Source organism: Erpetoichthys calabaricus, chromosome 2, assembly GCF_900747795.2.
Source record: "Erpetoichthys calabaricus chromosome 2, fErpCal1.3, whole genome shotgun sequence".
NCBI lineage: Eukaryota > Metazoa > Chordata > Cladistia > Polypteriformes > Polypteridae > Erpetoichthys > Erpetoichthys calabaricus.
In genome coordinates this window covers 85,229,508-85,252,193 of record NC_041395.2, presented here as the reverse complement: position 1 = coordinate 85,252,193, position 22,686 = coordinate 85,229,508, and the positions used below count along the sequence as shown (strand labels likewise).

At 37.6% G+C, this 22,686-nt stretch overlaps 2 protein-coding genes across 2 annotated transcripts in view; one reads left to right on the top strand and one right to left on the bottom strand.

Annotated features, from left to right (window-relative positions):
* The window catches only part of sv2a (synaptic vesicle glycoprotein 2A), an 885,655-nt gene that overhangs the window by 106,006 nt on the left and 756,963 nt on the right, over positions 1 to 22,686 (bottom strand). The gene's annotated exons all lie outside the window — the stretch shown is intronic.
* Positions 1 to 22,686, top strand: part of LOC114643388 (membrane-spanning 4-domains subfamily A member 4A-like) — a 46,195-nt gene that overhangs the window by 14,713 nt on the left and 8,796 nt on the right. Inside the window, exon 2 of the mRNA XM_028791975.2 lies at positions 14,829 to 15,012. Coding sequence (XP_028647808.1) covers positions 14,848 to 15,012 — 165 coding nt within the window. The 5' untranslated portion in view covers positions 14,829 to 14,847. The remainder of the gene's footprint in view (positions 1 to 14,828; positions 15,013 to 22,686) is intronic.

Here is a 22,686-nt window from a genome sequence, read left to right as displayed (position 1 = left end):
GAGTTCAGCAACTTGGTAGCTAGCTTCGAGAGCTCTCTCGTGCGTCTTTGTGGTTTTCCTCACTAAAGCTTTCTGTTTCTCAGTCTGTTCAAGAAGTTGAATAAAATAGTCTTTGTTCATGTTTTGAAGTGACGGGTGTTTTGTTTGGAGATGGCGTTTAAGTTTGCTAGGAACCATGGCACTGTTGGACAGCTTTTCCCCACATACCAAGCATAACAGAATCGGCGCCGTTGGTTCCCCGGTAAAAGTAAATCTAAAGGAAAGATAACTTTCATTGTATTATCTTGAGCTAGCCTTTTTTGCTTTCTTCTGACCACTACTCATACTAGGGCCTTCAACTGGGTCACAATTTTCTCCAGGACCCAGTTCGGCTTGTATACTTTTTATTTTCAGATATTTATCCATCGCTATTAATGCTGTCACAGCCGAAGCATCACTAATTCTACTGTTTGAATGGCAACTCTGCCACCTAGCGGAAGAGTATTTAATTGTTCTGCCTGTCACTGTCACATAGCTGAACGAAGACAAATTATTTACAGAAAATAAATAATAATTTTCAGACCAATTAAGTGAAATTGGATAATTTTCCACGGTACACCTGATGATCTGTCACGGCACGGCACAGTGGTTAGAAATCAATGGTTTATGTAATATAAGAAATGTGAGGGATTTTCAGACATTTTTTAAACTTTGTTAATCTTTGTAAGTAATCTCTGGCACAGTCATTTCAAATGTATTGATGCTCAACCAAGGTTTATTTATCCTTCCACAGCTATGTAGACCTTTTGAAACCAGTGGGTAATATATGCATTAGGAGCTAACATTTCAAAGCCCAAGAGTGACATGTGTAGTTGGAATGAACCATGAAGCAACATTTCGAAACAGAGGAGTAACATTCACAGTTGGAAAAACTTTGAAGCAATTTTTAAAACCAGAAGGTGACATGTGCAGTTAGTATGAAACACGAAGCAGGTCTTAAAACAACAAGGGGAACATGTATAGGCGGTACAAACCCTGAAGCAATGTTTCATATTATCTGTGCTTTGTTAAGCTTCAAATATAAGTGATTGAGCTGTAAATTGCTGTGAAGTTTACAGACTTCCCACACATATCCCCCTAAGTCATATTTCCTGAAAATTTGTACAAACAACAACAACAACAACAACATTTAATCCTAAAGGACACAGACGGGCAATGTAATGATGCCGAGACTGGTGTGATATGCTCAGTTTTTCTCTTTTTAGCTTGCTGCTACATTTTGAACTAATTGCAGTCGAGTTATTTATTTTTTTGGTTAACTTGATAAGTACATCGCAATGATCTAGATGGCTAAAGACAAAAACAAGCTTTTCAGCATCTTGCAGTGATAATAAAGATCTAAGTTGTGTGATGTTTCTTTAGTTAAGGAATGCAATCTTAGTAATATGCTTAATGTGCAATTTGGAGTTTATCTGTGCATTTAAAATGGTGCGTGGATTCTTTACTTCTAACCTCATTTGTAAAGCAAGATGGCCTAGTTTATTTCTAAGGTACTTACAGTCATATGAAAAAGTTTGGGAACCCCTCTCAGCCTGCATAATAATTTACTTTCAACAAAAAAGATAACAGTGGTATGTCTTTCATTTCCTAGGTACAGCTGAGTACTGGGGTGTTTTCCGAACAAAGATTTTTAGTGAAGCAGTATTTAGTTGTATGAAATTAAACCAAATGTGAAAAACTGGCTGTGCAAAAATGTGGGTACCCTTGTAATTTTGCTGATTTGAATGCATGTAACTGTTCAATACTGATTACATACTGTACAACACCAAATTGGTTGGATTAGCTCGTTAAGCCTTGAACTTCATAGACAGGTGTGTCCAATCATGAGAAAAGGAATTTAAGGTGGTCAATTGCAACTTGTGCTTCCCTTTGACTCTCCTCTGAAGAGTGACAGCTTGGGATCCTCAATGCAACTCTCAAAAGATCTGAAAACAAAGATTGTTCAGAATCATGGTTTAGGGGAAGGCTACAAAAAGCTATCTCAGACGTTTAAACTGTCAGTTTCAACTGTAAGGAATGTAATCAGGAAATGGAAGGCCACAGGCACAGTTGCTGTTAAACCCAGGTCTGGCAGGCCAAGAAAAATACAGGAACAGCATATGCGCAGGATTGTAAGAATGGTTACAGACAACCCACAGATCACCTCCAAAGACTTGCAACAACATCTTGCTGCAGATGGTGTATTTGTGCATCGTTCTACAATTCAGTGCAATTTGCACAAAGAACATCTGTATGGCAGGGTGATGAGAACGAAGCCCTTTCTGCACTCACACCACAAACAGAGTCGCTTGTTGTATGCAAATGCTCATTTAGACAAGCCAGATTCATTTTGGAACAAAATGCTTTGGACTGATGAGACAAATTTGAGTTATTTGGTCATAACAAAAAGTGCTTTGCATGGTGGAAGAAGAACACTGCATTCCAAGAAAAATACCTGCTACCTACTGTCAAATTTGGTGGAGGTTCCATCATGCTGTGGGGCTGTGTGGTTAGTTCAGGGACTGGGGCCCTTGTTATCAACAAATTCTTCAGGATAATGTTCAAGCATCAGTCACAAAGTTGAAGTTACGCAGGGGTTGGATATTCCAACAAGACAAAAAACCCAAAACACAGTTCACAAACTACAAAGGCATTCATGCAGAGGGAGAAGTACAATGTTCTGGAATGACTGTCACAGTCCCCTGACTTGAATATCATCGAAAATCTATGGGATGATTTGAAATAGGCTGTCCATGCTCGGCAGCATTCAAGTTTAACTGAACTGGAGAGATTTTGTATGGAAGAATGCTCAAAAATACCTCCATCCAGAATCCAGACACTCATCAAAGGCTATAGGAGGTGTCTAGAGGCTGTTATATTTGCAAAAGGAGGCTCAACTAAGTATTGATGTAATATGTCTGTTGGGGTGCCCAAATTTATGCACCTGTCTAATTTTGTTATGATGCATATTGCATATTTTCAGTTAATCCAATAAATTTAATGTCACTGCTGAAATACAATTGTTTCCTTAAGGGATGTCATATATTAAAAGGAAGTTGCTACTTTGAAAGCTTAGCCAATGATAAACAAAAATCCAAAGAATTAAGAGGGGTTCCCAAACTTTTTCATATGACTGTATTTTTTTTTGTTGCCAGTGATTAAAATTTCATTTTTATTCGTTCTTAAGTTTAAGGTAATTATTACTCATCCTCATCCATTTGACGATACTGGTAGGACACAACGCTCACTGGATTTAGAATGTCAGGATCATTTGGTGCTCTTGATACATCAATCTATATGTTGCCTGCAAAACTGATAGATACAGATTAACAAGTGTGCCAAAACAGATCCTTGCTGCACACCATACATAATGGATCTCTTTTGTGTAAATCACCACAACTGACAAAGAATTTATCTCCTGTGGTATGAGAGTGAAACCAACTCAGGGCACTGCTAGAAAGACTAACCCACCTCTAGGTTGGTCATTGGCAGAAGATTCTGTGCTCAGGTCTGATAGAACAAGAACGGATATATTATTTGAATCAGAATTAATAAGTACTTTAACCAAAGAAGTTTCCATACTATGTTTTTTGGTCTGAGATCTGACAGATACTTATCCAAGACACATTCTGTCAATATAGTTTCACTGATGATTCATGATCATTTATTATAGTTGTGATGTTTTTTGTCTAATACTTAGTATGCAAAATATAAAACTACTAAAACCATAACAAGTATTTCACTGCAAAACACATTAAATTTCACATTTGAGTTTTTAGAGCCATCTGATATAGAAATGTCATTGATTAAAAGTCCCATCTCATACTGAATGAATATTATCACTACTGTAGAGCATATTGAAATGTGTGCATTTGTTTCAAAGTGTCACAACCCCCACTAGCCCTTTAGGAAAAATCACTATACAGTCCATAGTTTCAGTAAGCCAGCACCTTTACCAAACATCCAGGGTGACAGTGTGAACTGCATTGGTTAGTGGTGTTAAACAACTGCTTTATTTACTTTTACTGAGATATTTGACTGTTTATTGTTAAAGCATTTGTTAAAGTGCTGTTTGGCAAGACTTACTTCATTGTTAAAATAAAAAAAAAAAACTATTCTGAAAGGCATACATTTTTTTCTCATAAATTATATCCTGAATTGCCTAAATTTCTGATGACCATTTTTGGAAAAAGTCATTTTTTTTTACTTCTGTTATTATACATTAGAAATTCAAGGTGTCATGTATTATTCAACAGTTCTATCTCTCATCATTGTGCTGTATATGAAAAGAAAATTTTTATTAAATTGATCATAAGAGACTTGTCATCTGCTTACAATGACTTAATTTACCTTGTATTGGCAATTAAGAAACAGTTGAGAGATTCTGTGAACTTTACTATAAGTTTTTTTTCAAGGCATTATCTAAGTATAGGAAGTGTTTACTGTTAATAATGCTTTATGCTTTAAATGGTATTTCCTGAGCTTTTGCTGATCTTTTCCTCAAAGCAACTGCTTCTCAATCTGTTTACCATTACATTTAAATGTTATTTTAATTTTTAAAATAATAAAATCTATTGCATTTGTTCATTACTTATACTGGTAAATGTTGTTTTTTTATGGGAATAAACATAAATGTAACAAGAAAAAAGTTTAACAGTTATGAAGTGTTGTTGTCAAAAAGAGAAAAAATATTGCTCGTCGAAAATGTTTTGTTTTTTAAATGTACATTTGACAGTGAAATGTTCCCGTCGAACATTACAACATTAAAACAATTTGTATGAGAACGGGCCCTTCAGCCCAACAAAGCTCACCAGTCCTATCCACTTAAATCTTCTAGTTTTGAAAGTCCCAAACATCCTATTTTATACCACACTACTTGGTAGCTTGTTTCAAGTGTCCATGGTTCCCTCTCTAAAGAAAATCTTCCTAATGTTTGTGTGAAATTTACCCTTAACAAGTTTCCAACTTTGATCTCATGTTCTTGATGAACTCATTTTAAAATAACTGTCTCATTCCACTGTTAGACTAGCAACAATAACAATAATCAGTGCAGAAGTTCTCGTCAATAGAGGCAGTGCAAACAGCGAAATTGTGCAAACCTCTAATACAGTTGATTGATACAACTATGAAAGTCAAATAAATCATTAAAATCTGCACATAATGGAGCTTTGAGGCTGTTTTTCGTGTAATGTAAATACTGAGCATGTGCTTATTTAATGCATACGTAAAGGCTTACAGAGTCATGTGTCACTTGTTACCATTCCAATTCATTTCCAGATCAAATTTAGTATATTTTTTTCCCATTTCTTTGCCTTCATTTTTTTACTTTTATGGATGTGAGAATCATTTAACATACCTGATGCAACTTCAATTAGCAAGAGAAGCAAGTTGGTGCGGCAAAGGTTTGCACTAACAGCTGACTGTATACTCTCTACCACACTCATGACTTTGTCTGTTTCAGCATCTTGGATTTGGCATCAGGAGCGACTAACAGATGAGTAAAATAGGCAGATATATAGAATATATCCGCTCAAAGTTTCTATATCATTTTCAGTTAATCCAACATTTTACCAAATATGTCATTAAAAACAAAAAAATCAGGTCCTTGTGGGTTTCCTTCCAGACAGTGACTCAGCTTTTGATCCTACCATCTTCTGCTCACTGTATCTTTATGCATTTTTAAATATAAAACGAACACTATTATTATAGTGTTGTCATACGGTTTGATAGCAACAGAACTACGTTTTGAAATAGATATCTTGCTAAAACCTGACTGTTAACATATAGATATTTAACTAATAGATAGCACATAGCAACCAAAATAGTAATTAGAGTATTCAAACTAAATCAGATGAAATGTGGGATAAATTACTGTAACTGTTTTATTCGTAAAACCCAAAATTAAATTTACAAGAATGTCTTGTTTGATGTGCATAACAGCAAAAAGGCAGAAGAAAATAATTTGATTATTCCACGATTATTTAAACAATGTAAGAACTTTAGACACTACAACGTTATTCAGTGGTTGAAATCAGCTTCACAATATGGAGCAGAGCAAGTACCACAATTTCAAACAAATTTTGCCTGTTCAAAGAAGTAAAGCATAATGTGATGTTGAAGAATTATAATCAGTGATATCTACAGTATATGGAGTGCCAGGTACTTATTGCGAATGTATTATTAGTTATAAAACCAACAAATCGACAGTCACATGTGAGAAAAACTAAAACCAGAGTTAAAGCAATTAAACAAAGGCCCATTAAACCAAAGAAATAATATTTAATTAACTTGAGAAGGGGTTAAAATGTGCTACATTTGAGAAATCCTGATACAGCATCTCTAGAAATAACAGTATTATTTGCTATCTTATTTGTGATTCTGACCTTATATCCTTTTACTGAAGGCATATTGAAGCCATCAGAGTTTTATTTTGACACTGTTATTCACCCATCCGGAATTTATTTTCTATTTACAGTTTTAAATCCTTATGCATGAAGAGTTTTGGTGTAATATAATCAGGCAGTATTGAAACCTCATTTTTTAAATAGCAAACAGACATTTTTTTCTTTGTCTCATGCTTTCTAAAGCTCAAATTAAAAACTAGCCTTGTGACAAAGTATTCAGTGTTAGACTGAGACAATACACAATTATACACAAATAATTAAGTTGAATAAAATACAAAATAAGTATGAATGTACACATTAAACAGCTAGTTCAACAACCTGACTAGGTTCAGAGGTAGATGATTCCTGAAAATAGTTTTTAAATGTGCCCAGATTTGTGCGATATTTGGAGAAGGACCACAAAATCAAAAACTGTGTATTGTCTGCTACATATAGAGAGGTAGAAAAAAATAGATAGAACAGATGGAACTTTGTTTCTAGGAAGAAATTTGGCTTAACAGAAGCTCATTAAAGCTCATTAAATACACACACACACACACACACTGGTGTGAACACATACCAGAATGACTGAAAAGAAAGAAAAATAGAAAGAAAGAAAACTTCTGATTTGGCGGTTAAAGTCACAGTAATGAGACATTGTGCAGGCGTATTGCTGCTGGTATAAAAGCAGCCCCAGTAGCATTTCCTGACAAACTTCTGATGAATGATTACCGTATATACTGCGGATAAGTTCTCCCACGGATAAGTCGGGACTTGATTTTACTGTATAATTTCTGGTATTTTATAATGTCGGTCGTATAAGTCGAATGCAGAAAACTCGCGATATTGGTCCAAGAGATTATGATATGCTAACGCCCACCTGAGAGAGTAACCATGGAGCACATTGCCTTTTTTTTCTATGTGGGTATGGCAATGCTCTGTATCAGCGTGTGCTTCTAACCCCTCTCTCTCTCTATCGTGCCTACGTGATCACACGGTAATACCCAAACGTTTGCACTGATTTCTGTTTTTTGTATCTCACACCCTCATACACCTTTATCGTAAGAGCATCCCTTATCTACGATGGAGCGTTCAATCAGAAGAAAATATGAAGCTGGTTTTAAACTAAACGTCATAGAAGTAGCGAAAGAAATTGGTAACTGCGCTGCTGCAACAAAATTTGATGCGTCTGAGAAACTGGTGTGAGATTGGAGGAGGCAAGAAGATTTAAGTGTCACATTTTTGAATGGGTGTATATGTCAGGGTCTGATTTTATTATTGATTTTTCGGGTTTCATGACCCAGCTTATATGTGAGTATATACGGTAAGTGACTGAAAGTCCTCAGTGTTAGTGTGTCAGAGAGAGGATGTGCAGCATTATCTATAATCACACTTAATTTTGTTTTCATTCTCTTCTTCACTACTGCCTCCTGTGGGTCTAAAAATATATGAAAAATTTACCCAACGTAGACTGCCTAATATGGTATCCTGTCAGCAGATGTTCAGATCTACAAAGCTCTACAAAGGGTGATGAAATCAGCTGCTTTTTGTTTAACACTAATCACATGTCATTTCATTACCTGAGAAAGAAAAATATTAAATACTACCAGCTATCCATCACCTTTTTCCATTCTCTGTTTTTGCAGACTTGTATATACAGCTCTACAGTCAGACAATTTATTATTTCTTAGATCAGGCTACTCACGAGCTGCTTATACTAACTAATGTATGAAAATACCTGACGTGTACTTGTATATTGTGTTCTTTTATTAATTACCTGTGCTTTATTCATTTTCTGTTTGAATTGTATTTCTATCACTAGACTGTAAAGACGTGTAAATAAGAATCTCATTGAACTGTTTCCACATGACAATAAACATGAATTTCATCTGTTTTCTGCAGACTGTTAAGAGCATTGTGACTTTCTACACATGATTACAAAAAAAGTACATAGAAAAATTCAAACGTTTAGTCATTTATTATACTGAAAAATATAAGGGCATAATGATGATTTGGTAAGTCAAAATAATTACTGTTGTTAACACAAACATATGAGAAAGCTGTATGGACTGCTTCAACAACATCAGCAATTCTATAAATTTATCTTGAGGCTTTATGTAAATTCTGAGACCAATGGGTTTGTCTAATATTGGTAAACAGATCACTCCCAGGTTTGGGGCCCTATAGCTAAAATCTCTTTCTTTGCCATTAGTTTTATTTATCCTTAGAATTCTAAGCAGGCCAGCATCTAGCACTTGAAGCCAAGCTAACAACAAGTTAAATTGTTTATGACTTTACAGTATATGGGAGATACTGTAGATTTTAAATCAGGTGTAATTTTACTACAAGCCAGTGCACTTATTCCATCCATCCATTTTCCAACCCGCTGAATCCGAACACAGGGTCACAGGGGTCTGCTGGAGCTAATCCCAGCCAACACAGGGCACACAAGGCAAGAACCAATCCCGGGCAGGGTACCAACCAACTTTTGTCCTTACTACTGTGTTTTTAATTAGCTTCAGAGTAGTAAATTACCAGTTTTAATAGTCTGACATAACTTCTACTTTAAGCAAATGAAAGCTGTAGCTTTTCTGGATCCAATAATTAAGAAACTGCCTTAATTTTGCTATTTTCTACGCAGGTTTTGGAAAGAACACAATTGTGATGACTGAAACTTAACTTTATATCCAAGACTAGCAAAATACCCGCGCTTCGCAGCGGTGAAGTACTGCTTTAAAATTTAAAATAATAAACTGAGGGAAAATATACCAATAATTATTTGTTAAGGATCTCTTTGTATACCATGTTGTCAGTTCGCCCCTCCGGTTGTAATATGACCAAGCTGTGCGCTGAGCTTACTCTTGAGCATGTGAAAAGCAAATCAAGAACGGCAAGACCGCGTCAGCGGAGGAGCTCAGCTCGGAGCGAAATGAAGTGAATGAAATGAGGTGAATGAGAGGGGAGATGATCACGTGACTCCCCCACCCGCCTTAACTCTCCATCCCTCCACAAACACAGTCTCTCGGATCCCAACTCTCCTTTATATATATATATATATATAGATGACATCTAAATTTCAGATCAATTCATCCAAACTAAAATTCAAAACTAAAACTCCTCATTTTCCTAAATTTAAAGACAAAAAAATTTCATTCATATATACACTATTTTACGTCACTAAAGCAGTTCAGTAGTGATATACAGTGATCCCTCGCTATATCGCGCTTCGTCTTTCACGGCTTCACTCCATCGCGGATTTTAAATGTAAGCATATGTGAATATATATCGCGGATTTTTCACTGCTTCGCGGATGTCTGCGGTCTACAGTACGTGTGCTTCCTCAGTTGATTTGCCCATTTGAATTCAAACAAGGGACGCATTTGAATTGAAACAAGGGACTCTATTGGTGGATGGCTGAGAAGCTACCCAATCAGAGCATGCGGTTAAGTTCCTGTGTGCTGCTGATTGGCTCAGCGACGGAATGCTGCATTAACCAGGAAGTACTAATCTCACTCATTCAGCATTAACGTGCACAAGCGCCAACAGAAGATGCAAATGATTGCAGAAAAGGTAAAAGTTTTGGATATGTTGAAGGAAGGAAACAGCTACACCGCTGCAGGACACCATTACAGCATAAATGAGTCCACGATTCTTTTTATTTAAAAAGGAGGAAAAGCATATAAGATCTACGGCCGCAGTGTCTTTTAACCAGGGCGCAAAATGAGTTGCAAGTGGACGTTGTAAGGCAGTAGTCTGGATGGAATCTGCTTTAGGGATTTGGATTGAAGAGTGATGGAAGAAGAACAACGGCGGTGCCTAAACAGTCGCCTGAAGAGGCTCCTTTAGAAGAGCTGTAACGCTATCCTTTGTTGTGCAGTAAAATTAAACTCCTCGTTATCGGACAAGTCGTCGTGTCATTGTTGGTGAGTAACCATAATTAATTATTTACGTACAGTACTTATTACATGTACATAGTTTAGTGTCACTGTACACACATTTTATTGTATACAATTTTTCTTGCATTGTACATATTTATTGATGGTGGCCTGTCTGCCGTAATGGCTGTAACATATGTGATATTGGAGACGCTCGATATCTTTAAAATAATATTTAGGTTTTACTGTGTTTACATACATAATTTCAACGAATCTTACCTAATATCTAAGAGAATACAAAGGGTTTATGCTGTATAATTGTGCGTGAAATGTTTATAATAGTGTGGGAGAGTTTATAAGGGCTTAAAATATATAAAAATAACCACATGAACATATGGTTTCTACTTCGCGGATTTTCTTATTTCGTGGGTGGCTCTGGAACGCAACCCCCGCGATGGAGGAGGGATTACTGTAGTTAATATATTATCATTTGGTTAAAATGGTAAGTCCAGCAGGGTGTCATTTACATGTAAATGTTACATAATACATGCTTTGTTAAACATAAACTTTAAACTTGAACTTAAATGTAGAAAAGTGAAATATGCTGCATGCAGTCAATTGGAACTTTAATTATATATATATTTTGGTCAAGGTAGCCCAGGGGTAGCACTGCTGCCTTGCAGTAAGGAGACCAGGTTTTGCATTCTGGGTCCTCCCTGCATGGAGTATGCATGTTCCCTCCAGGGACCTCATGCATAACGCCATGCGTAGAATTCACAGTAAAACATGGCGTACGGACAAAAGTGGAAATGTGCGTGTGCACAAAAAAATCCAGATGCATAAATCTGTGCGAACTCCAATTTTCTTCCGCTCCATAAATCCCAGTCAGTGTGAAAAGTAATGCACGTGCACACGCCTGCTGCCCCACACCAACTCCTCCCAGAATTACACCTCTTTAAATATGCAAATCAATAGAAATAGCCCTTAAGCTCAGCGTTCTGTGAAAAGTCAATGGCAGAAGCATGGGGGAAAATAGAAGAATTTCAGCGAATACCAAGTGGAGGCAAGAAAAAACTTACTATTTGTTGGTTTAAACAGTGGTATAAACAAAAAAAGGAAGTTGATCGAGTGACATAGTTCAAGTTCACAAAGTTGCACAGTGCCCGAAATAAAAAAAGAAGTTGTCAGATATCAAAGTCGCCTTGAAAAGGCAAGTCGTAGCTCGCTGTCTGAGTGTAATATGAAAGCTTATTAGGGTACAGAGAACTTTAATCTTGAAATTTACACTTTAATCACGTAGTTTATTTTGTTATTAAAGTAGAACATCATAAACTTCATCTTTAAATCGTTTAATTTACTAGTATCTCAAATACCATTGTAACTAAAGTAGCACGTTAAATGCTTTGTTTTGTACGTGTTCTTCTATGTGCTCTATGTGTGTGAATCACTACGTGCTTATTAAACTGGCTTACTCTTCCTCCAACAGGACACAGAATCCATTACATTCCTGATATTACAGCTCTCTGAATAATTAAATACTGAGATGTATACTTGATATAATTTTCATGATGATAGGAGTTAAAGCATGTTATTAAACATGGAACACGGTGGCGCAGTGATAGTGACAAGCTGGTGCCCTGTCCAGAGATTGTTCCTGCCTCTCGCAAGATGTACCGTGCGCGACCTTCAATGAAATAATTTATTGCAGCAGTACTGTCTCTTTCAAATGTACTAACCTCCACCAATCACCACACAATCAGCTCTGTAATAGATGTTAAGCCATCAGTAAGCTTAGAACGCAGATTCTTCAAAACTTTTAAGGAACATTGAAATATCTTCGTAGTACATGTTTAATTATTCTATCCATCTATCCTTCCAGTGTCGCACCAGCCAAAATAAGAATACAGTGTGAGGCAGGAACAATCCTTTAACTAGCTAGCGCTGCGACACCATGTCCTTACATGTTTAATTATTAACAATATAGATTATGTAAATGATGTTAACATTTTATCTGTATAATGTAATAAACATATTTTGCTGCATTTCATCTTAAAAATGATATCATCATTATAAGATGCTGCAGATGTTCTATCAGACGGTTGTGGCGAGCGCTCTCATCTACGCGGTGGTGTGCTGGGGAGGCAGCATAAAGAAGAGGGATGCCTTACGCCTGGACAAACTGGTGAGGAAGGCAGGCTGTATTTTAGGCACGGAGCTGGACAGTTTGACATCTGTGGCAGAGCCACGGGCACTGAGCAGGCTCGTGTCAATCATGGAGAATCCACTGCATCCACTGAACAGTATCATCTCTAGACAGAGGAGCAGCTTCAGCAACAGACTGCTGTCACTGTTTCAGTTCCACCCGGGGGGTAAACATTAACATTATACAAAGTTACTGTCTGTTATACCTGCATTTTTATCACTCTTTAATGTAATATTGTTTTTTTTTATCAGTATGCTGCTGCTGGAGTATGTGAATTTCCCCTTGGGATTAATAAAGTATCTATCTATCTATCTATCTATCTATCTATCTATCTATCTATCTATCTATCTATCTATCTATCTATCTATCTATCTATCTATCTATCTATCTATCTATCTATCTATCTATCTATCTGTCTATCTATCTATATGTAAATACGTGCTTTAAAAGTGGCTGAGGTTGGGCAATATTATAACTGTATCGCAAGTTTACAGTGAGGTAATTGTACTAAAATGTACAAACAGTTCTACAAGGAGCACTTGATGGACTGATTGAGTGCATTTAAAGTTCTTGGGATGAAACTGTTTCTGAACCACGATGTCCCTACAGAAAAGGCTCTGAAGCTTTTGCCATATAGGAGCAGTTCAATAGATAGTGTGCATGGCTCAGGCAGCGTGTGCTTGATGCTGTATACTGATAATTCTCTTTCCAATCAGCTGCTGTAGAGCTGTGATTCCGCACTCAGATACAGTGGGATAAATACTCTGAGTGGTGCATTGAGAGGAACAACACTAAAGCAGCTATGGTATTTGGAATAGTTTGGCCATTCCGGGGACCATTACATTGTTATGGGTTTATTACAATCAGATGCCTTAAACTAATAAACAATATGCTGTTAATTTCAGTGTATTTGATAAAGCTGCATCAGGGATGTGGATCTAAAAAATTTAGGGAAATCACACTTGAACAAAAGCACTGCTTTGATGTTGGGTGCCTCCAGTTTGCAAAACCGAGCAGAGAACTTGCGTATGCCAAGCATTTAGCTGTCATGAAAATATGCGTGGCTTTATGCCAAGTTTAGGTTTTATACATTGCGATTTGAGTGTGAAAACGGGAGTACGCAATATTTTTGTGCATACGCACTGTTTATACATAAGGCCCCAGGTCTGTGTTGCTTCCTCCAAGTATTCAGGTTTCCTCCTATAGCCCAAATACATGCAGGTTAGGTGAACTGGTGACTTAAAATTGGCACTAGTGTGTGCTTGAGGTGGGTTTGCCCTGTGATGGACTGGCGCCCTGTCCTAGGTTTGTTCCTGTCTTGCACTATACGCTAGCTGGGATAGGCTGCAGCCTACCCCACAATCCTTGTCTGGAATTTAGAGGATTAGAAAAATGACATGACATTTTGGTCAGTGCAGTCTTACAAGAAGCATCATTTGGTTTTACAAGTTTAAATGGTTACAACATTCTCTTCATCAATTAAGAAGGTAAATAAAATGTTATATTTTGAAGATAGTATTAATCAAGGGTCATTTTGCACAAACTGTATAATGTGCTAGTGAGACGTGCTGCAGTACTAAATGTAGTTCTGGTCACCAAATTACAAAAAAAAAAAAAAAATTAGCAACACTATAAGCTGTACAAAGAAAAGCATACAAGTCTATCCTGGGTCTAAAAGCCATACCTTTCTTTGATAAGATAATTGAATTAAACCAGTCTTGGGATGAGAAGACTCTATTAGGATTTAAATATAGGTGTTCAAAATTCTAAAAAATCATCAATGAAGTTGATCCAGCAGAATTGTTTTGATAAAGCAGTAAATCATATACTCAAGAAAATTAAGAGGATATACATTTAAGAGTTTCTAAAATTAAGGGTTGCATAATAAAGTGCAGATGGATAAAAATGACTTTAACTCTTCACATGTAGATGTCCCATTAAAGCTTGTTTATGTTCTATTATGTTAAAGACAGGCCTGTGCCAATTGTTACTGCAAAAGTATAAATATTAATAAAAAAATAATTCTGAATAATTTGTTGGTTACAAAGCAAATTTGTCAGAGAAATGATGTGCAGCATTGTTTAGAGCAGCCATCAGGTTTGCCTTCATTCTCTCCTCTGCTACTAATTACAGTAGGTTTTCCCATAACAGAGATGGTCTCCTTAATCAGCTTGTTGATTCGGTGTTGAAATAATCTTAACATTTGTAGTTGCTTTTCTTTCATTTAGCAAAAATTCCTGTTTTTTTTCCTTGAATCTAATGTTTAAGCATTAGTGTTACCTAAATAGCAAAAGAGAACCTGTAGCAAATTGCCTGGTAGTTCCAGAATTCTGCTGTTTTGCATTTCAGAATCTTATAACCAAGGAAGATGGAGAAGGGAATCACTGTTATTGTACCAATGGCAACAAAAGCAACACAAGACTATACAACTTATCCTTCTGCAACAGCCAGTCATGGATCTGACAGCATAACTAAAGTTCAGCTGCCCCAAGTTCTGAACAAGTTTAGGAAAGGAGAACCTTGCATATTAGGGGTAAGTTTTATGTAATTTTAGCCACCTTTGGTTTTACAGCTGTAGCTTTCTCCTAAATAAAGTGAATGTTCAGCAAAGAATTTAATATGAAAGGGTCAAAATAGATGTGTGTTGTCAGTTTTGTGAAGTGAAAGCAAATGTGCTTTTGCGAGTCCTCTCCCCTTTACTGTTACATTAATTTACATTTTCTAGTAAACTTTTTCTGGATCAGGCATATCGAAGAGTGATGTATGATACGTTATCACTGTTAACTTGTTTGTTTTTGTGTACTTTTACTGGATTATCAAAATACATTGATCAAATTGGCATGGTACATTAACAAAAAGTAATAATTCTGAGTTGACTCTGCCATTTTGGGAAACTGGGGTATATTCACAACAGGATTTCAATTTGATATGCTTGAACTGAGCTAAAGTAACTGAGAAGCATTTGGTTCAATTCTGCTTTACTGCTTTTCATTCCAAATTTTGCCCTTGTGTTTAGTTTTGTTTTAAAAATTCTCTCTACAGTATAAGCCTGTCAGAATGTTATTTTACTAATCCAAGTTCTTTCTATGATTTAAAAGGTCGATTATTAAAAGTATTGCAGAGTGTCTCTCTGAAGTGTGATATAAATGAGCAAGATTAGCAGGTAAAGCTGCTCACTTAATTGTCCACTCTAGGAGCTATCTTCAAAATTCAAAACACAACATACAAGGTTTATCCCCCGACACATATGCTGTACATACTGAAGCATTAGCAGACACACTAATTTGAGACAGTGCATGTATGGAAGATCTTTAATGCTGAAATTAAACAAAAACGCAAATTGACAAACCTGTCATAATGTCATAGAAAAAAATGTTTTTTGTGAAATTGACAGTGTCGAGGAGTATTCTTAGTAAATAGTGACTAATCTAGGACAGGGCCTAGGGCTGAAAATATCTAATTGTGATTTTTCTGAAAGTATTTTGATTTTCATTATATATTTTTTTTTTTAAGTCAAGCATCAGTTCAGTATTCACTATGTAACATATTTAAAACATGATCTAATTACCATGTGAAATACCATCAAAATATTAACTGCTTTATATTCTAATGCAAGGATTACTTTTTATTACATTTAATTGGCATACAACAGTTATCATAAAAGCTGTGACTTGTGGCTCAGAAGTAGCATCTAAATGATTGTACATTTACTGATATCCAGCATTTAGGTTATAAATTGACAAGGCACAGAATAATTATCAAAGAAGTGATCACTAAATATAACAGAAATGTAAATGTTACACAAAATATCTAAATATTGCACATTAAAATAAAACATTTGCAGATAACCAGCATTTGACTTTTGATCTTTCTTTACAAAGGCTGCCATTATTAGAGGTATATAAATGAAAGACCTGTGTGTGTATGGAGCAGACTGCTGTGCTCACCCTCAACCACAACCACTAGATGGCGCATGCATGCACTTTTTAAAAAATTTTCAGCACTAGCATGCATCTCAGTTCTCACTACGAAAGACCTGTGTGCAGCAAATGCCACCACATAACAATGATGTTGTACTAATGACACAGATGAAGAGACACAACATCGAAACGAAGCAAAATCCACGGTTCAACAACATGCAAGTGAAACACCTCAGCAACAGAGGGCAAGGCTTGAAGTTTCCACTAAAAACATTGTCAAACTGGAGGTATTTTCTTGAAACAAAAATTAATTGGACTCATATGTCAGCAATACGACTAAGATATGGTATCGTCAGTGTCTTCCTACGAAAGCCATTGAGGAAACAAGCACAGTTGTGCCCACGTCCTCTGCACTGGTAATTCTTAAGAGTTAGCTGATGCATCTCCAGGTTCATGAATATAGTAAAACGGCTAAGAAGTCTTGTGGTATAGCAGCGGCTTCAAAAAAAAAAAGGGCAGGGTTTAAATCCATATAGCCGTGTCGCTCTCTGTGGGTGCGATTGCATGACCGCAGGGAGTTAATGAGGTAGTTGGAGCGATTCGCACCTCTACGTGTGGGTGCGGTCGTTCTCGATTGCCCCATTGGCTTCCTGCGGTATATGATTAAGGCGCTGCGCCCACGGAGGCATGGGGCTATATACAGTGCATCCAGAAAGTATTCACAGCGCATCACTTTTTCCACCTTTTGTTATGTTACAGCCTTATTCCAAAATGGATTAAATTCAGTTTTTTCCTCAGAATTCTGCACACAACACCCCATAATGACAACGTGAAAAAAGTTTGCTTGAGGTTTTTCCAAATTTATTAAAAATAAAAAAACTGAGAAATCACATGTATTCACAGCCTTTGCTCAATACTTTGTCGATGCATCTTTGGCAGCAATTACAGCCTCAAGTTTTTTTGAATATGATGCCACAAGCTTGGCACACCTATCCTTGGCCAGTTTCACCCATTCCACTTTGCAGCACCTCTCAAGCTCCATCAGGTTGGATGGGAAATGTCGGTGCACAGCCATTTTAAGATCTCACCAGAGATGTTCAATCAGATTTAAGTCTGGGCTCTGGCTGGGCCACTCAAGGACATTCACAGAGTTGTCCTGAAGCCACTCCTTTGATATCTTGGCTGTGTGCTTAGGGTCGTTGTCCTGCTGAAAGATGAACCGTCGCCCCAGTCTGAGGTCAAGAGCGCTCTGGAGCAGGTTTTCATCCAGGATGTCTCTGTACACTGCTGCAGTCATCTTTCCCTTTATCCTGACTAGTCTCCCAGTTCCTGCCCCTGAAAAACATCCCCACAGCATGATGCTGCCACCACCATGCTTCACTGTAGGGATGGTGCCAGGTTTCCTCCAAACGTGACGCCTGGCATTCACACCAAAGAGTTCAATCTTTGTCTCATCAGACCAGAGAATTTTCTTTCTCATGGTCTGAGAGTACTGCAGGTGCCTTTTGGCAAAGTCTAGGCGGGCTGCCATGTGCCTTTTACTAAGGAGTGGCTTCCGTCTGGCCACTCTACCATACTTGCCTGATTAATGGATTGCTGCAGAGATGGTTGGCCTTCTGGAAGGTTCTCCTCTCTCCACAGAGGACTTCTGGAGCTCTGACAGAGTGACCATCGGGTTCTTGGTCACCTCCCTGACTAAGGCTCTTCTCCCCCGATCGCTCAGTTTAGATGGCCGGCCAGCTCTAGGAAGAGTCCTGGTGGTTTCGAACTTCTTCCACTTACGGATGATGGATGCCACTGTGCTCATTGGGACCTTCAAAGCAGCAGAAATTTTTCTGTAACCTTCCCCAGATATGTGCCTAGAGACAATCCTGTCTCGGAGGTCTACAGACAATTCCTTTGACTTCATGCTTGGTTTGTGCTCTGACATGAACTGTCAACTGTGGGACCTTATATAGTCAGGTGTGTGCCTTTCCAAATCATGTCCAGTCAACTGAATTTACCACAGGTGGACTCCAATTAAGCTGCAGAAACATCTCAAGGATGATCAGGGGAAACAGGATGCACCTGAGCTCAATTTCAAGCTTCAAGGCAAAGGCTGTGAATACTTATGTACATGTGCTTTCTCAATTTTTTTATTTTTAATAAATTTGCAAAAACCTCAAGTAAACTTTTTTCAAGTTGTCATTATGGGGTGTTGTGTTCTGAGGAAAAGAAATGAATTAAATCCATTTTGGAATAAGGCTGTAACATAACAAAATGTGGAAAAAGTGATGCACTGTGAATACTTTCCGGATGCACTGTATACGGGTCGGCAGCAGGAAGGGGGATATAGATGGATAGATGTATATAAGAAGAAAAAGGAGGTTAAAGGACATGAAAGAGCCGTCTTAGCAGCTATGATCTGGCCGCCTGTAAGGAGGAGACAGCACGAGCTGGGGCCCCGCGAAGGAGCGTTAGGTTGTGGCGCTCTAGGGGCTAGTTCGCCCCACTGAATGTTCTATTGGAGTGGGGTGAGCAAGGCAGGTGACCTCCCGAGGGATCTGAGGAGCAACTGCTTGAGCACGAAGGATGAAGGGAGGAGAGCCGACCTCAGACTGTCTGGCAGTGATGTCCTTATGGAAGCCAAGACGGAGGTCGGCTGAAAGGAGCTCGTAGCTGTTGGGTCTCCACCGGCTGCGGGAGTTAGGGATGAGCTGTTAAGAATGAGAGACGGAGGTGGGCTAAGACTGGGAAGAGTGAGACTGCATTTTAACCTCTGATTTTATAGGATTTATTTATTGTTGTTTTTATCCCCACTGAACACTTGTTTTTATGGATTTATTGAACCTATGATGCTCTGCACTTTTTGTTTGCACACTGTTTTGATTGTTTTATTTTTAATAAAAGCACTTGGCATTCTTGCACAATCCCATGGCTTGATTTGAAAATTGTCCTCATTATGTCAGGTCATCTCGGTGTCATTACCGACAGTGACGGGTTCAGGGCTCCCAAATGCAAGAGGGGAGCGTGGAGCGGACCTGCATTGTTACAAGTCTTCTGGTTGTTTTTTATCCCGAAGACCACACGTAGCTAGTAGGACCGAACAACTAAAATCTTAAAATTACTCCAAACAACAGAATCCTTCATAATACTTGCTTCAATGCCATCTCTACTTCTTTTCAACACTCATTGTGGTCTTTACAGATTTTTTTGTCAAAACACCAGCCTGTCAACCTTTGCTGGTTTTAGACGTGAACTCTGTCAAGTGGCTGACTACACTGACCCCAGCACTAAGCATTCTTTCTGAAGGCAAACCTGTGGGTGGAATGCACAGGGCTTTGCAAGTCAGTTTGCTCAATATCTGAAAGTTAACATTGTGTATAAGGTCTGAATATTCAAATTAAAAATATGTAAATATTCAAATATATTCAAACTTCGGTTAACTATCCTGGGCGTTACATGTATGTTTGATGCTTGCTTTTTTATACTTTACTACTATGGTAATGGCTGTAGTGGCAGCCAGCAAAAAAATCATCAGCTTATTTTAAAACAAAAAATAAATCTGGAAACTGTTTAAAAATACACAGCTGCACTCTATAAATAGGAAGCATCAGTAAAGTTCTTATTTTCAGTCTATTGCTGACAGCAACAGATCTGCAAGTTTATGTAGCTAACAGAAAGAGATCAACATTTCACTGAATGGAGCTCCCTCAGTATGACTTAGTTAGGATTGTCCATGCCCAGATTATCTGCAGTGATCGAACTTGGCACGTATTCATTATTAATTCTGTTCGCGGATACCGTTTGATAGTATTATAGAATTATCAATATGAGGATCTTCCGGTGAAATATCAGGTAGATATTTGTGTAACTAAGGAGCAGGCGCAGTGTGACCACACACACATACACATACCATACAAACAAGTGTAACAATAAAAGGAAAGTTTTATGCAAACCATATCAAATACAGAAAGATACTTTAAACTAATGTGACCCACAAAACCTGGCTGCCAGAAAGGTGGGTACAAAACCCAAATTACCACATACTGTATAATATCACCCAGGCTACTCAGACATCCCACATACAATATGCAAACTAAGCATTTGGTCTTAAATTAACCAAAAGTATTAAAATTTAACTAACACAGCAACACTGCTAAACCATAAATAAACAATAATTAAATAATAATCACTGCTCTCTATAGTAAAGAAACAAAACAAATGACAGCAACATAATAATACAAACAATAATCTACTAATAAAATAAAACCTAAAACAATACCTCCAGCCAGTTTTGAGCAGGTGTCAAATCTGCCACAGATCGCCCAATATTTACTTGATCTCAACAAAGATCTACAGTTCACCTTAAAAAAATTAAGCACATTATATATCAAACCAAAAAAATAAATCATTAATTAAAAATTAACCACCACATACCACCAGGTAGCCAAGGATCATTCAGTCTCACCACAAGGCCCAACTGTTTCTCTAAAATGCTACCACCTGGCCTAATTAAAGAATCATTAAAGGATGGTCGTAGTGGTCTGTTTGAACAGGCAAACACACAATGACAGGTATGACTTGTGGATCAAATTGCACAGTAGTAGGGAAAAAATCATTTTGAAGGGGTCTAACTGGAAGATTTACTAAAGAAAAAAAACTAACTATTGAAAATTACAAAAACACCAATTGTGGAAGTGAAGTGAAAAAACATCTGCAAACTGCTGCAGCTTTGTGCAGTGCATTTATAGAAACACAATGTCATATTGGTCAGACACACTGTTTAACATATATCCTAAATCACAGCCTTTGCGATTTGCTAATCACATTGTTTCAAAGCGTGATTTATTTTTGAATTAATTTAATCATTCAGCCCTAACTGGGACCCAGTTGCCTGAACCTGTGAGACAGCAGGATATACAGCTGTGCTCTTATGCTCCATAGTACAAATGTATTGCTACAAATATTGTCAAAGAAGTAAGTATTTTTAAACACAGCATTACATTTTCATTTTACACAATGCCTAGTGGAGAATTCTTGGGTTAGGTAACATGAGCTTCTTGACAGGCAGACCACAAATTAGTAGGCTAAGGAGCTGTTTGTCAGAATCAATGGTTAGCAATCCAGGGTCAGCCCAGGATACTGTCTTATCTCCTTCTTTGTTTACTCTATACATGTAAGCATTCAAATATTATTCTAAGACATGCCATCAACAAGAGTTTTCCTAATGACTCTAAAGTATGGGGGTGTACAGGTGGTGGACTGGAGGACTAATACAGAGGTCTGGTAGATGACTGCAACTAGTGCATGTTGAACCATATTCAGCTAAATGTTACCTGTGTCTAAATGAAGGAAATTATAGTTGATGTCAGAAACAGAGAAAAAAATGTCAGTCTGCAGTCTCTCTCCATTGTGTAGAAGTAGAAGGAGAGGTACATCAGGTATACACTGATAAGCCAAAACATTATGACTACCTGCCTGATATTCTGTTGCTTCTCCCTGTGCCACCAAAACTGTTTTGACCTGCTGAGACATGGACTCTACATGACCTTTGAAGACTCTGCAGATATTTGACTTCAAGATGTTAGCAGCAGATCTTCTTTCGTGGTGAAGCAGACGATCAATGGAACACCTTTAACTTTTTATCATGTTTCTCAAATCATTCCCGAACAATTCATGTTGTGTGGCTGGCAAATCTACCAATATACCATCAAAGCATTCTATGTGCACACCCAGTTACCCATAAGATAAAAGGATCACTGGGGGCACTGAAGTTTCAAGCCAAAATCAACAGTGAGAAGTATTAAACAGCCAGATGTTCATGCACTAAACTGTTAAAGTATGATCAATTCTCTGTTAGGGACCTAAGTCACCTAGGAGCATATGGTGGTCTTAATCCAGCCTTGGTGTCAGGGTGCATTATTCTGCTAAAAGATGCCACTTCCTTCTGAAAATATTTTTGCCATGAAGTGGTGTACCTGGTCTGCAATGTTGTTTAAGATAGGTGTTATGAATTAAATTCATATCCACATGAACACCCAGGCCCAGGGTTTTGCAACAGAACATTGTCCAGTGTATCACATTCCTTCCACCAGCTTGCCTTCTTTCTGAAGTACTGGACATCCTGATGTCATCTTTTCCACAGTTAAATAACACACATATACCTAGCTGTCCATATCATGCAGAACAAAATAGGATATATCAGACCTGGGGACCTTCTTCCATGGATCCAAGATCCTATTTCACTGCCCTTGTTTTCATTGTAGGAACTTTCAATGGTTCGTAGAGTTAGCAAGGGAAGTCTC